The sequence below is a fragment of the Carassius auratus genome, chromosome 50 (genome assembly GCF_003368295.1).
Source record: "Carassius auratus strain Wakin chromosome 50, ASM336829v1, whole genome shotgun sequence".
In the NCBI taxonomy this organism is placed as follows: domain Eukaryota; kingdom Metazoa; phylum Chordata; class Actinopteri; order Cypriniformes; family Cyprinidae; genus Carassius; species Carassius auratus.
Window position 1 is genome coordinate 15,209,424 of NC_039292.1, and position 15,905 is coordinate 15,225,328.

Consider the following 15,905-nt stretch of genomic DNA (forward strand, 5'->3'; position numbering starts at 1 on the left):
TGGATCACTCCCTTATTGATGATTACAATCGACAGGTAAGAGATTCTGGGGACGCCAGGAGGCGTCTTTAGGAAGAGGGGTACTGTCACGGTTCATGAATGCACCGTCTCCTGCTGTGTTCATGTTACGTCATATTTCATGTGGGTGTTGCCGCTGATCATCTGATCAGCGGCAGGTGCAGCTCATTCCAACAGCCTACCTAATGCCCTGTCTTTCGTCTCTTGTTTGTCAGATCGTTGTTTGAGGTCCTCTGTGTAGATGTCTGTTCATTCTCCAGTGTTCCTGCCCTTGCTCTGTTTCCTGATCGGTCATCTCTGGATTATCACCACCTCTCACGGATCTACCATCATCTCTATCAATGCACTCAAGTCACCTACTCACCTGTCTGTGCTGCCGTCGAGGTCCCTGCGTCATTCTCCAGCATTCATTCATCATACCTCCTTTCAATAAACGTTATTTACTTGCATTTGCCTCCTGTCCTCCATTGAAAGTGTTACACCGACGTAGTCCTGTTTGGGCTGATACACGTTGGTGTCTTTTTAAAATGTAGCCATGTCTTAGAATAAAAACGTTTTACTTTGCTGACTATGTGAGTGCCTGGACATGGATGTATTTATTTCTTTTGCAACCGGATCCACCAACAGTATCTTTTTGAATCTTTTAAATTAATTGTAAAGAAATACACTTAAATTGCACTTAATGTAACTTTGCTTTCAATTTAACACTATTTAATATATAAAAAAATATATTGCAAATAGGCTGATCTTAAGCACATCTTGAAATATGCTTGATATATTATTGTTTCAAAATAATACATTTAATATACATTTAATATTTTATTATTTAAATATAAGTACATCCGAAAAAGCACAATTTAAATTAATTTCCTTTTCACATGGGCTGCTAGACTACAGCAGAAATAAAACTGGACTGTCTCAGTTCAGATCATGTAACCAATCAAACAGAGACACTGGGAGTGTGGACTGAAAATCTAATTTACATTGTGAGTGTGGAGTGATTGTGATCCTCTCAGAATAGAGCAGCTCTGTCTCCAGAGACCATGTTCAAACCCCAAGAGCTTTATTTGACTAGATTTACTGCTACTGATCGAGCTTCTGAAAAACACCAGGACAAACACTACATGTATCTTCATCTGTTAGTTGAAAGATGTTGTCAGACACAAATGGAGTTTGTTGAGAAGCTTTATTGAATGTTGCAGCAAACACAGCAGATTGAAAGATCAGCCAGTGCTTTGACACTAGAGCTCTCTTTCAGTATTGAGTTGTAAATGACTACAGCTGCAGCACTAGACTCGTGAATCCTGCCTGACACAGGACACTCAGATACACTCATCTTCAGGAGAGAGCAGCGCTCACTGGAGAAACATCAGCACTGCGAGCGACTAACAGCGACTCTTGTGGAACGAGGCCTCATGAGGAGCTCCATCATGTGTTACTCTGCAGACGTACAGCTCTCCCTCTTCCCAGCGTGCTTTGCTGAGGGTCAGGACACTACTGCGACTGAAGCGGCCATCCTGCTCGCTCTCTGCGCTGGTCACAACCCCCTCGGTGACCTCTGAGCCGTCCAGTGTCCAGCTCACCAGCGCCCCCTGTGGAGAGTAAGAGCTGAGCAGACAGAGCAGTGCGGCTGAGTCTCCAGAGATCTGCAGAGAAGAGGGCGGCAGCAGAGACACTGAGGGCTTCACTGTGGGACCAGCTGCAGGAGACAAACACAACACATTCACAAACACAAAGAAAACACACTGCAGCTCCAGCACTCTTCTGCCCTGCAGCATTCACATCATCTCAACATGACTTTCAGCAGCAGATGTGTGAGATGCAGTAAAAATCACAACAATCTCATCATTCATCTTATTCATCATCACTACAGCTGATATATACACAATATACAAGCTACACAATCACTATATACATATTATACTATACAAATGAAACATCATAAAATGAGACCAAATGCACAATGACACTGACTGGTATAATTTCAGTACAATTTAATATCATAAAGTTCTTACATTATATCTTACTTGAATTTAAATTGTTCTTACGGACTTTTGTTTTTCCTTTTTTTTTGCACTTTTTAAACTATAACAATGCAAATGCAAATTATTTTATAATATTTCAAAAACATTTCTAAACATTCAAATATTTTGTATTTTGTATGTTTTTTTTTAATGCACAATATGAGCAAAAGAGATTCAAAATCTTTGAACTACAAAAACTATATTTGCATTCCGATGACAAATCTCTTTTTTTTCATGTATAATATCTAAAAAAAAATGAACTTTATATGATCAGTGTAAAAATGCATGAAAATAAATCAGCATTTTGTCAAACTAAATGATGAAACGAATAAAACTCAAAGTGAGACTTTATAGTAATATGTTTGGAAAATAATTGTTTGCTGAGTATATATAAAGTTATTTTGAAGCTCTTAAGGTGACAATAAAACAATTTCTATAAAACATTAAAATCATTTATACAACATTTCAACAATTTTGTACAAGTTAAAAGAGCCAGACTTACCGAGCACCAGTTTAGTTCCTCCACCGAAAGTCCACCACAGTGAAACAATCGAATGAAACACTCGTACAAAAACCTCTATTCCACTCGAGTGAACACAAACTCCAGCAGAGAGAGAGAAACAACACTTCAACACACTGAGAGCACAAACACCTCAGCTGCTGACAACACTCAGACATTTAGTTTGACAAAATGCTTTTCATGAAGTAAGAACAAAGACAAAATATTTTCTTAATATTTGTTATTGCTTGATAAACAATGAGAATCTTTTCACAATCAGTGGAAGTTTTTATGACAGTAATGCAATTTACAATAGACAAGATTCAGTTTGAATTCATATCCTACATTTCTCAATCATTATCCTGTCATCTGCTTGAATTTTTTTTCTTCTTATAAATATATTTGATGACTGAGTCTGGGGTAACCTTTGACCTCTTTCATCATGGATGATGTCATGGAGTTTCTCATAATGATTCTTCTGTTGTTCATGTGAAGCTCAATCATGATTCACAGAGAAACCTGCAGCTTCAGACAAAAGAATCAAGACTCATTTGTTCATGTTACGTTTTTATAAAAAAAGGAAGAAAAGAAAAGAAAACAACAAAAAAAGAAAAGAAAAGAAAAGAAAAGAAAAAGGTATCTGAGCTTGTTGTGAGTCTATGGCTAAAACTAAAGTTTTCATCTGTCATAATTTTTAACAGAATGTTTCTGTCCATTTTACAATTTCACTCTCACTCGAGGATTGATGATAGACAGAGTGACACCATGAACTCTGATTAGAGATTTACAGTCAGTCCTGATACTTTATGAACAAACTCACAATTCACTCTCTTCTTCTAGTGGTGTTGATTCATCTAATAGAATTTATAGAGTAATATATTCTGTAACTCTAGTCTAGTATATCAGTCTTGTAGCAGCTCGATCTGTTGTAAATCCTGCCCACTTCTTTGCATCATCAGCACATGCTTCAGTGCTCTGAGAGAGTTTATAGTGCTGTGAGTTTAACACTTCATGACTGAGAGCAGAACAGAACACAATCTTCATCATCACACAAGACACAACAACAACAATGAACAACATCATCATCCTCATCTGGACTCTCACACTGTTTGCTCAAGGTTTGTGTAATACAGTTCTAATTATGATTATTCATTCTCTGAAGTGTAGAAGAGACTGTAGATTGGTTCGCACTCTAAAAGACTAAATTCTCTGAAGTGTAAAATATGAATAATTTACAGCTGTTTCTTAATGTTATTCTTGTTCTTTCTTTCAGAGAGTAGAGGACAGTACACTGTAACTCAGAGTCCATCAATAACAGCAGCTCAACCAGGACAAGAAGTCAGAATAAACTGTAAAACCAGCAGTTCAGTGCATAATGGTAATCGTTTAGCCTGGTATTTACAGAAACCTGGAGAAGCTCCTAAACTCCTCATGCATGATGCAACAACCCGTTTCACTGGAACTCCATCTAGATTCAGTGGCAGTGGATCTAACAGTGATTTCACTCTGACCATCAGTGGAGTCCAGACTGAAGATACAGGACATTATTACTGTCAGAGTTTACACTATCCAAACAGTAAACATGTGTGCACACAGTGATAAAGAGTCGCACAAAAACCTCCGTCAGTCAGAGTCACAGTGACTGCACTGATACAGCTGAGAGACACTGCAGCTGCTGATGAGAGGATGTGATTAAATATGTTTACTGTAATTATTATTTACTTACTTTTGGTTCTTTGGAGATTCAGAAAGTTCTTCATTTGTTATTACAGGTTCTTCAAATCAGTGTATTGGTTCAGTGGAGACTGGAAATATGGACCATGGTGTGGTACACTTGAGGAGTACAGTATGTAATAAACAGCAGTTTCAGCATGATACGATATGACATTGATTCTCTTTTTTACAATATGATTTGATAATTGCCATTATGTCAAAACATGCAGTGATAAGATTACAATTCAATCAATACATCATATATTTATTAATTTGATATTAAATTACATCAGTGTGGTATTCTTGAGATCCAGCACTCAAACCACATGGAGACAAATGCTTCACATTATGTCTATATAACACAACTCAACGAGGTATATAACGTGTTTGTATCTGGTTCAACAACATATTTAAACAGTAAAACAATTATTTTGATTATCAGTTTGATCTGCAGTGCATGCTGGGAACTGTTACTCTGACCCCAGGTCTGATGATACACAAAGTGGGACTGGAAAGGGTTTTCCTTTAACAGAAATGGAATCAAACTGCACTGGCCCTCCATGACTAGAGCTGAATAGCTCTCTCCTATGACCAGAGGTGTCAAGTAACGAAGTACAAATACTTCGTTGCTGTACTTAAGTAGAAATTTGGGGTATCTATACTTTACTTGAGTGATTATTTTTCAGCCGACTTTTTACTTCTACTCCTTACATTTTCAGGCAAGTATCTGTACTTTCTACTCCTTACATTTTAAAAATAGCTTCGTTACTGCTGTTTCATTTCGGCTTGTTTACATTCCGGCTTGTCATCATTAATAAAAAAAAAAAAAAAAAAAAAAAAAAAAAACCTATCCAGATAAATGGCGCCATCTGGATGGAGTGAATTTGATTGTGGTTGGATGAGAAGTATAAACATATACCATTCCGACACCCTATTGGTCTGTACGCGATCCATCGCACCTGCATGTGACACAAATCACATCACAGTCCAGCCAGGACATAGACAGTTTTGGGTTCGTTTATCAAAAAATATATTTCTTAAAAGTAGGGTTGGGTATGGAAACGGTATCCGATCGCCTCAGAGTCAGTCCGCTTAAATTTCACATGAAACCAGCGTCAGACCAGTCTCCTCCCGTCTTTCAGCGCGCTCTTCAATCCGCAGAGGCGCAGACCGCGAACGGAGCAGCGCATGCGCACTTAAACAAACAGAGGACACAAGGTGTGTGTTTATCGATAGATTGTTAGAATATCCATATCTGTGCAGTTCTTTGTCATGAATACAGTTTACAAAAGGTCACGAGGTAGCAGTCGGTTTCTCATCTGTAAAGTTTTCGCTCATCACACCACAGCCGTTTCCTCCAGCGAAAATCTAGCCCATAACACATATGAACGAACACATACTTTAATTACACTTACTTAAATATACTTAATTTAATCATACGGACTTTATACATACACTACTGTGCAAAAGTCTTAGACACTTTAGTATTTTCACTTAAAAGAATGGTGTTCGGACAGTTATTTATATATTTTGCTGTAGTGTGTCAGTATAAAATATCAGTTTACATTTCCAAACATTAATTTTGCCGTTGTCAGACTGCTTGTGCATTCAAAATCGCACTAGATTATTATTAAAATTAATGGCAAACTGATATTTCCAACTGACACACTACAGCAAAAGATATAAATAACTGGCTTAAAACCCTTTTTGGGGAGAAAATACTCATTTTTCCATAAGACTTTTGCACAGTACTGTATTTTAAAAACGAGATTTTTGCTACTTAATAAAGAATGACCATACAGTAATTCACAGGACTGATTAAAGACAGTGACAGACAGCACTCATCTTAACTAAATCAGAGTGAGTGACAGAGATACAGTAGAAACATTATGTGTGGTTTTGTATTAAATAATGACCCAGATTGTGAAATACATTTATTAGCCTTAGATTAAGGGAAGCACAACTTGCACAACAAGCTATGGATTTATTTAAAATATTTGTAATGTTCTTTAAAGTTATCCATAGTTTTTTTGTGGTTCTTTTTTTTTAAAGTATCGGTTCAGGCACCGTTTAGGAGCCGGTACCGTTTTAAAAGTATTGAAAAGGCACTGGACCCTACTTAAAAGTTATTATTTCTCACTGGCTCATTTACCAAATGAGTGCTATTTCTTCGTCCTCCACAAATTAAGCTACTGTAGGTAGTTTGGTAGCGAGACGTTTGAATAATTTAGCGTTTTCGATTGACGATGCGATTGACAAAGTTGTGATAAGTAGGCTATACCAACTTTGTAACTCGTTACCCCCCAACACTGGACATAGCAGACGTATGTACCAAATACAAGAAGCTATCAATCAAGAAAGTATCAGGATTATGATTTATTTTTCAGTTTTAGTTTTTGATTAATCACTTGGATTAATCATTCATTTTGACAGCACTATAATGTTTACTGTAAATAGACAACCATACAAGTGTAATTGTTACTAAGCCTGCACCAATGTTCTTGTCCATTGCCCTCGCAGATTCCTGCAGCTAATCATGGATGTACATAAACATTCCATTAAAGGTTACTGATGACATGCCTCTGAAGTTTGACTTTTTGCACCATAACAATACTTATTGGCAACTAGTCATCATATCTCTAGTCCTTTAATGTATTTGCATTGTACTTAAGTGCGTTCATTTTAAATGGGCATATATGCGGCTGAGGAAGACCTGAAGGTCGAAACGTTGCTTGATTAAATTCCTCTGGAGCAGTAGTTTTCAGTGTTTAGACTTCACTTCTTTATTTGTCTATATCATTTAGTTGTCTCGCACCTGCGTCCTAATTGGATGTTTGGGATGTGCACTCCATTTTTGTATTTTCATATATGCGGCTGAAACAGGAAGCCTAGTGCATCCCAAATTTTTCAACATGAACATTTTAATATAACATTATAGTCATTATGGCCTATGGCCTTTAGAAAAATGTTTTTTGAGGAGGTGGGGTAGTACACAATAGGCCCCTGTGCCACGGCCTAAGCTTTTGTTCTTAATGGCATTTTTTTCCCCTTACATTACTTTTACTTTTATACTTTAAGTAGTTTTTTAAACCAGTACTTTTACACTTTTAATTGAGTAAAAAGCTTGAGTTGATACTTCAACTTCTACAAAAGTCTTTTTAAACCCTAGTATCTATACTTCTACTTGAGTAATGAATGCCAGTACTTTTGACACCACTGCCTATGACAACACTCTCAGAAACTTCACAGTGGCTCCTTAGAACAACAATGAAAGATTTGTAACAACTGTGGCACCAGGCTGAAAAAAAGTGTTCTAATTGGAATCTTGTGCAGAGAACAGGTTCAGTAGCAGCTGAGTGACAGAGACACTGAAGGACACACATCAGAATAAATCATTCACTGCGTCTCATCACAGAGTCAACAGTTGATTCAAACATTCAGAGCTCAGTTTGACTGCTGAGAGTCTCAGTGTGAACTGATGAATATGAACAAACCTCATCTCTCCATGAGTCCAACTCTACTGACTCATTTCAGAGAATAAAGAGTCAAACAGTCAAACTCATATCTGAGTGATTGTGTGCTCCATCAGCAGATGTTCAGTGTCCTCACAGGAGCTTCATGATACAGTAAAACTACACAACAAGTCAACAAACAGAGAACCAACAGTGATCTCAGGAAATGTTTTAGTGAGGTTCATAACTTCACAGTCTTGTTTCATAATTTCCTTCATCTGCAGGTGTTCTTATGGTTCATTGAGTGACATCTGATTAAATTAGATTAGCTTGAGTTTTGTGGCCTCATTTATAAAGATGTGCGCAGAATTTCCTAAATGGCTCTACAAACAATTTATAAAACCATCTGTATGCAAAAAAAAAAAAAAAAAAAAAAAAAGATTTAAAAAGGCATTTTTAAATGTAATCACAATGTGAAAAAAACTCATAACAATCGGTAAGGAAATTTAAACGTATATTCAGATAATTCAAATGACATACTCTTCACAAAGCATATGATAATATTAATGCATATTGTAAATGTCTATTTGTTTTTTATAAACAATGCTGAATTACTGATTATTATTTCCATCGCAACTAAATTCCTATTTGTTCTCACTTTTGACAGAAAAAAAATCCATGGAATTTAGGATGTGTTTAATAAATGAGGCGTGACCTTTTCAAATTTAAACAGACAAATTTACTAAGTTGTTTTTAATTAAAGAGCGAGTAAGATGAAAATTCTAAGCTTCCTATCACTGTTTATAAGTCCTGTACATTAGGTTTAAATCCATCCAAGGTTAAAAAACATTGTAATTTTGTCAAAATATCATTTTAAAATTACCTCAATTCTCAGAGATCCCCAAACAGTTCGCGCGAATCTTCAAAAGATTCAGTTTCCTTAAACCCCACCTTTCGGTAGCATACTGTGTTCTGATTGGTCAACTAACATAACCAGTTTGAATTGGTTGTTCCGCACACACCTCCATGGTAAACTATGCGTTAGAATCTGTTTGGGGTGAATTATGTTTTATTCCTCTCATCGCGAAGCAAACAGTAAAATAAAAAACTTGAACAGTCTCGCTGCTTTTTCTTCTGTGTGGGTGTATTCAAGCCGCGTGCTTCATTTTGAATCTGAATAGCGTGTTCAGCGAAAAACGTGGCGTGGTCACATTGGATGAAAAAAAGACATTGCGTTGTTTTCATATGGATTACTTTATCACAGAATATCTGTTAGCAGCACTTGTTTAGTTTTAAAGGAGACATGTCAAGCTTTCTATAGATATCTCTCTCAATTCTCTTCGTTGAGTACTTCGTTGAGTTACACCTCATTTTAATGACATGTTTGTACATGACGATCAGCACAAACAAAGGCTGCAGACAGCACACATACTGATAAGACGCTCAGGAGAAAACAGACACATAACTTCATAATCATACTTTGCGTTGTGATTCGGAGATGCTCGTTGTTCTAAATAAAGTTGGTAATGAAACATCTTTTATGGCCAAACGCTTTGAAAATCCCGCTGTACTCACTAAGATTAGAAAAGCAGTCATCAGTGAAATGTTGTGAACACAACAAAAGGGATTTGTTGTACTGCTCTGGTATTGTGGTGAAAATGAATTTTAGCCATTGGTTCTTCTGATCTTCATTCTTTGGCAGTGAAAATAAAACAAACTTGCCTTTACAATTAAAAACACACCGTCTCCTCGACATGATGCTCTCACACCAACCGGAGCGTCTGTGCGGGGGTGGGGCAGGTCAGAGTTCCGTTTCTCTCAAGACGGTAGGCGGAGATTATTATGCAAAGTGTTCCTATTGACGTACATAGAGATGGGCAAAAGATTTGAAATCTATAACGACTCGTTTCAGCGATTCAGAGTTGACTCCTTACTTTAGAAGCCAATAACTTTATAAATTGTGTACTTTTTGGTTTAAATATTTGCACATTGTTTACACAGATGGACAGCTACATCATACACTGTAATACAGGTAATTTTTGATTTCCCATCTGTGTGGCTCTTTAAAATTATACCCGGTATAGTTTTCACATATTGTACGTTTTAATCCATATATTTAAATAGCATTTCACCCATCTATGCTTTTATTTTGACTTCTGTAAATATTGATCAAATTAGTATTAATAATAAATCTTGCACAAACAAAATCACCAAACAACCATTAAAGGTGCCATGTGCAAAAATTGAGGTAAAAATATCCATAACATGACCTACACGCATCAAAAGAATGAAAAGAAATAAGGGCGATGATGTCATTAAAAAAAATGTCAAGTTATAGTGCTGCAGAGATATCAACCTTAATTAGCATTAGCATTAGTAGCCCCGGCCCGACAGGTGTCATAATACCAGTTTCGGCCATGGGAGGCGGTATGCGGTCAACATAACGGAATCACAAATCAAATCCGATAAGAAAAGGAGCCGAACCAGAGTAAACATCGGCACTGCTTTTAATCGCTGGAGACAACTGATGGACCTGAAAGAAATGAGGTTCAACTCCGAACTTGCAACATTTCTTTTAGATTGGTAAGTTAGATGCTGTTAGTATTTCGCTAGAAGTTTGTTTTATATGTTTGTGTATTTGTTTTCCGGAAGTTATAACATAGAAATGTATTGAAGGCTGTTCAATAAACGTGCTAATGTTAGCGATGACTAACCGTAGCTGCGTTTGATAATTAGCTAGCTATAACTTAACGTTACCCATTTTATTATATCATAACTAACCTGCTCTGTCTAGTCTGTTGGTCTCCGTGTCCTCTTTGCTTCGTGTTTTTTCTGTGCGTGAAAAAAATTATGTGTGGCGTGAAAGCGTGTGAAAAGAGTCAATTGCGTGTGTCTCACGGTGAATGCTTGAGAGTTGGCACGTTAGTTCCCAAGCAGAATAAAGGACAGGTTGATTATTGCTGTTTAGCGTTTGTATTAATCTATGATGTGTCCCTGTTTGCGTACAGGGACATAAAAAATAAATTAAAAGTGATACGTGGATCAAGGTGTCTGAGATTGTTCATTTTAAGTAAAGGATCCTAATATTTCGTCCACAACAATATTTAATGAGGTTAACTTATATAACTCCTTGTGGTTAGTCTGCACGAGATCAACAAGCTTGTTTGCTTTGCGGCCGCTTCATATACAAAATAAGCATTCGATCTACGTGAGAGCGTCTGAGCGCTCACAAATCTTTCTGCAGCGTCGTGAGCAGAGCGGCAAGAACGATTTTTGACGCTCTAGACGCCGGCGGTGTGAACATACAGTTAGGCTTCGGCTATGGCTGTAGTGTTGTTGTGAAAGTAGGGGTGGAGTATAGAGAATATGCCGTTTCTCGTTTGTTACTCTTGAGTAGACCAATTCACTTTATTGAGGCATACTGCCCCCATCTGGCATGGAATGTGGAGTATGACTTGATTTTTTTTGCCAAACATTACAGATGGCTCCTTTAAACACTTCAGAATCTGAACATCTTCAAAATAGAATACTGACAGATTGACAAACAGAGTTCAATAAATTCACAAGATGGAATTGCAAACAAAATTATTTATTATAATTGATAAATACGAATATCACCTTAGTTTTCAGTCTTGTGTCAAACTGGTTCACAAGTATGAATCTATATAGTTTTAGAAAGCAGATACTCTTTAATATTATTTAGTTTAATATCAACCCAGTAAAATAATTCAAGACACACTGCTAATAGTGCCATACTTATCAAAACACTAACATGCATGAAGAAATTCATCTGAGGTCTGAGACTGACAGCTGTCTGTTCTGTGTGTGAAGAGCATTTACATAGAGACACTTTGCATGAGAGAGTTTATAGTGCTGTGAGTTAAACACTTCATGACTGAGAGCAGAACAGAACACAATCTTCATCATCACACAAGACACAACAACAACAATGAACAACATCATCATCCTCATCTGGACACTGTGTATATGTGTACAAGGTATGGTTTTCATGAAAATATTAAAGTAAAAAATATAATATTATCAGCAATTAATATTACACATAGATCCTGTTCTTTTTAACTCAGTCCAGTGATATGTGGCCCAAATCAGGCTAAGATCTGGCAGCATATTATGTGACCCATGATAAACAACATACAATATTGCATAATCATGGTAAAATGATCACATACATTCTAATGAAGTGAAGTATTGTTAAAATGTAGTCTTTGAAATGGCAAAACAGAGGCAAGTCAAAACAGAATGAAACATTATCATTTCAAAATTAAGCAAATCAGTCAAGCGCATTAAGCTGTACTTAATTATAATTTTATTAAATGTTATATTATTACTCTTGGTACAAAAAATCTTAGAATCCTTACTCTCATCTTGATCAACTACACACAACACTTCAGCCTGTCCCCAAAACTCACTAAACACCACCAAATTTTTCGTTAACTTAAAAAAAGCAAACTCTGGTTTCATTCTTGCTGATACAAAAGCCTTTAAAACAAGTTCAGGTTTAGTCGTTCCACTATCCTTAAGCTTATTTCTCCTTGTAATCCATATTGCCAATTGGCTTCACCAATTAAAAAAATAATTAAAGAAATTCTTTTTTTTATCTGAGGCAACATACTTTGGTCCAAATATAAACATGTTTTCATCCATCTCATCTCCAAGTGTTCTAAGGCACCCCTTTAAGATCTTTAACACACCATTTAGCCTAGTACAATCTAAAAACAGATGCTTTAGAGATTCTTCATGAGCAAAAAAAGAACATTCTCTCCCCACAGTGGGGTCAACATGTGCCAAATATTTATTAGTTGCAATAGCCCAGTGTATAGTCCTCCATTGAAGATTTGTAGTGCGTTTTTCGATGGGTGACTTATATAGAGTTCTCCAACATCTCCTAGGAGATGCATCTTGCCCAAACATATCCAACCATTTGGATTCTTTACAACTCTTCAGTTCAAATTGATGAGAGACTTTCACACATGATAAATACAAGGCTTTCTTTGAAACGACTTCAAACACACTCAGTTCAGGTATACAAAAAACAAGAAGTGATCCTTTTTCAAGTTTTTCATCCACTATCATTGAGATCTGAAGTTCAGGAAAACTTTCTTTCATTTGCCCCTCTTTTTTATCACAGCTGATTCCTTTTATACTTTGTCTGTAAACAGATGGAAGAACTGAAAAAATATCCTTTATAATTTTATCCATAAATCTAACAGACTTAATACCTGTCAAACTACACAATTCTTGGGGACTTTTCCACTTGTTACCATCCATCAGATTAGACAAAACTGTGCATCCTGCTTTCAACATAGAAGATTGCAAACTTCTCATTTTCAACACATTTACTTGTATTAGGGGGTTGTTAAAGAGTGGTTCATTCTTTAACCAATCTTCACAGTTTAAATTCCTCTTTACTTGAAACACAGAATTCCACACTTTCAATATTGATTTATAAAATGGAGAAAAATCCTTCCATTTCATATCTTTCAAGCTAATTAAAAACAAATTAAAATCATATTTAAAAAACAATTCATACTGCGTAACAGGGAACAAGCTGTATCAGCCCAACATATTTTTCCAGAGTAAAGCAACTTCTGCGCAGCCTGCAGCCTAAAAGCCTTAATTCTACTTTGTATGTCTATTAGGCCTTTTCCACCCTCACTGACTGGTAAATATAAAATAGCAGCTTTTACCCAGTGCTGACCCGACCAAAAAAAGTCATTCATTTTCTTTTGTAGTAAATTAACTGCTTCATCAGGTGGATTTAAGACATTTAGTTTATGCCAAAGTGCTGAAGCAGCTAAATTGTTAGCAACCAGGACTCTCCCCCTGTATGATAACTGAGGAAGGAGCCATGTCCACCGTGACAAACGGTCACACATCTTATCATGTATTCCTTCCCAATTCTTTTGAATATATCTATCTGTTCCCAAATCAATACCCAGAATTTTTAGGCCTTCTTTACACAATTTCACACCTCCTGGTAAAATTGGTTGTTCTTCCCTACACCAATTTCCTAAAATGAAACCTTCACTTTTTTCCCAGTTTACCTTTACTAAAGAGGCATTTTCATACTTCTTTAAAACTTCTTCCAAAACAGACTCATCTCTCTTAATTTTAATAAACACAGTAACGTCATCAGCATAGGCAGAAAACTTAGGTTTAGCTTTTTGTCCTTCAATTAGAATGCCATCCAAATTATTTCCCAACTGACGGAGCAAAGGTTCAATGGCTAAAGAATATAGCATTCCTGACAAAGGACAACCTTGTCTAATACCTCTACGTATAGACACTGGTTTACTTAACCCTCCTCCAACCTTTAGCATTGTAGAAACATCAGAGTATAAAAGTTTAATCCATGAAATAAAAGGATTACCAAAACCCAAAGCTTTAAGGGATCTAAACAAATAAAAGTGACTGACTCGATCAAAAGCCTTTTCTTGATCAACTGCAAATATTCCAATATTTTCACCATGTCTTTTTGCAATAACTATTATATCACGAACAAGTAAGATATTATCCATTATATTTCTGTCCGGAATACAATAAGTTTGATACTCATTTACTATATCTTCTAAATACAATTTCAATCTATTTGAAAGACATTTCGCTAAGATTTTATAGTCAGTACATAAAATTGACACTGGTCTTCAGTTCTTTAAAAGACCAAGATCCCCTTTCTTTGGTAACAAAGACAAAACAGCTCTTCTTGTAACGATGACTGACTCGGTTGTGGGTTGGAATCCATGTGCAGAGCTTTACACAACAGCACAAACAGAGGCAAATGGTGAGCAGATACCGTGGTCAGTAAACAGGCAAAGAGTCGTAAACAGTAGCATCAATCCAGATAGCAAACAAATCCAAATCAGCAATCCAAAAGACAAGGTCAAAGGCAGGCAAAAGACATACATAAGCAAACAATATGTGACTATGAAAAATGCTTGGTAGAGACAGGATGAACTGGCAATACTTCGCAACATTATGCACAAACAACATGGCTTATAACAGGTTTAGACAGGAAGTGATGAGAGAAGAAGTGACTGTGTTCAGTATTCGGGAGACGGCTCCCTCTGGCGGATGGATGAATGAATATTGGATGCAGATGTTACAGAATCCCTCCCTCTATGAACACCTCCAGGTGTTCTCCGAAGACGTCCCCTTGGTCTGGGTGCAGGACGATTAGGGTTTGCCTGGTGGAACTCCTGAGTCAACAACGGGTCTAGAATGTCCTTGGCAGCCACCCATGATCTCTCCTCTGGACCATAGCCTTCCCAGTCCACCAGGTATTGCAACCGGCCCCCATGACGCCTAGAATCCAGAATCTCCTTTACCAAGTACGCTGGAGCTCCATCAGTGTCTAGTGGTGGAGGAGGTTCTCTCTCCTCAGTAGTGGGGCCGGAAGCAAGGTGGACCGGTTTCAACAGAGATACATAAAAAGAAGGAGAGATACGGTAATGAGCAGGAAGCTCAAGCCTGTAAGTTACTGGATTAATCTGTCTTAATATACAAAATGGGCCTACATACCATGGGCTGAGTTTTCTGTTGGGAAGCCACAACCGTAGATCCCGAGTCGACAACCAGACCTTTTGGCCCGGCTGATAGTTGGGATGGGGACGCCTCCTGCGGTCTGCTTTGATCCTCTGAGCTCTGATCGCCCATTGCAGCCTCACATGCGCACTGTCCCACACACGTTCACTTCTTCTGACCCAATCGTCCACCGCAGGCACTTCAGAAGGTTCCCCAGACCAAGGGAACATAGGAGGCAAATAACCTAGAACACACTTGAAGGGGGTGAGTCCTGTAGATGAATGAGTGAGTGAATTCTGTGCATATTCCGCCCAAGGTAAAAAGTCACTCCAACGTTGTTGTTCCCGACTACAATAAGATCTGAGATAACGTCCCAATTCCTGATTTAATCTTTCAACCTGTCCATTAGCCTGGGGGTGATAGCCAGATGTTAAGCTCACATTAATGTCCAGTTGCTTGCAGAAAGCTTGCCACACACGAGATGTAAATTGCGAACCTCTATCAGAAACTATATCCTCTGGTATTCCATAAACACGGAAAACATGGTGAAACAATGCTTGTGCCATTTCCATAGCTGTGCGTAGGCCCCTTAGTGGGATACGATGGCAAGACTTAGAGAAACGATCAATAATTACCAGGATTGTGGTGTAGCCATTGG

At 37.3% G+C, this 15,905-nt stretch overlaps 1 long non-coding RNA gene and 1 gene segment (V, D, J or C); one reads left to right on the plus strand and one right to left on the minus strand.

Annotated features, from left to right (window-relative positions):
* Window positions 1-1,186: 1,186 nt before the first annotated feature.
* Window positions 1,187-2,646, minus strand: LOC113066469 (uncharacterized). Its single transcript, XR_003279174.1, has 2 exons — window positions 2,544-2,646; window positions 1,187-1,716 (listed from the first exon to the last, which is right to left on the minus strand). It is a non-coding gene; the product is annotated as an uncharacterized LOC113066469 (long non-coding RNA).
* Window positions 2,647-3,597: 951 nt separating this feature from the next.
* LOC113067140 (immunoglobulin kappa variable 3-15-like) lies at window positions 3,598-4,417 on the plus strand. The segment is given in 2 exon segments: window positions 3,598-3,658; window positions 3,814-4,417. Coding segments are annotated over 2 exon segments (375 nt in total).
* Window positions 4,418-15,905: the final 11,488 nt, after the last annotated feature.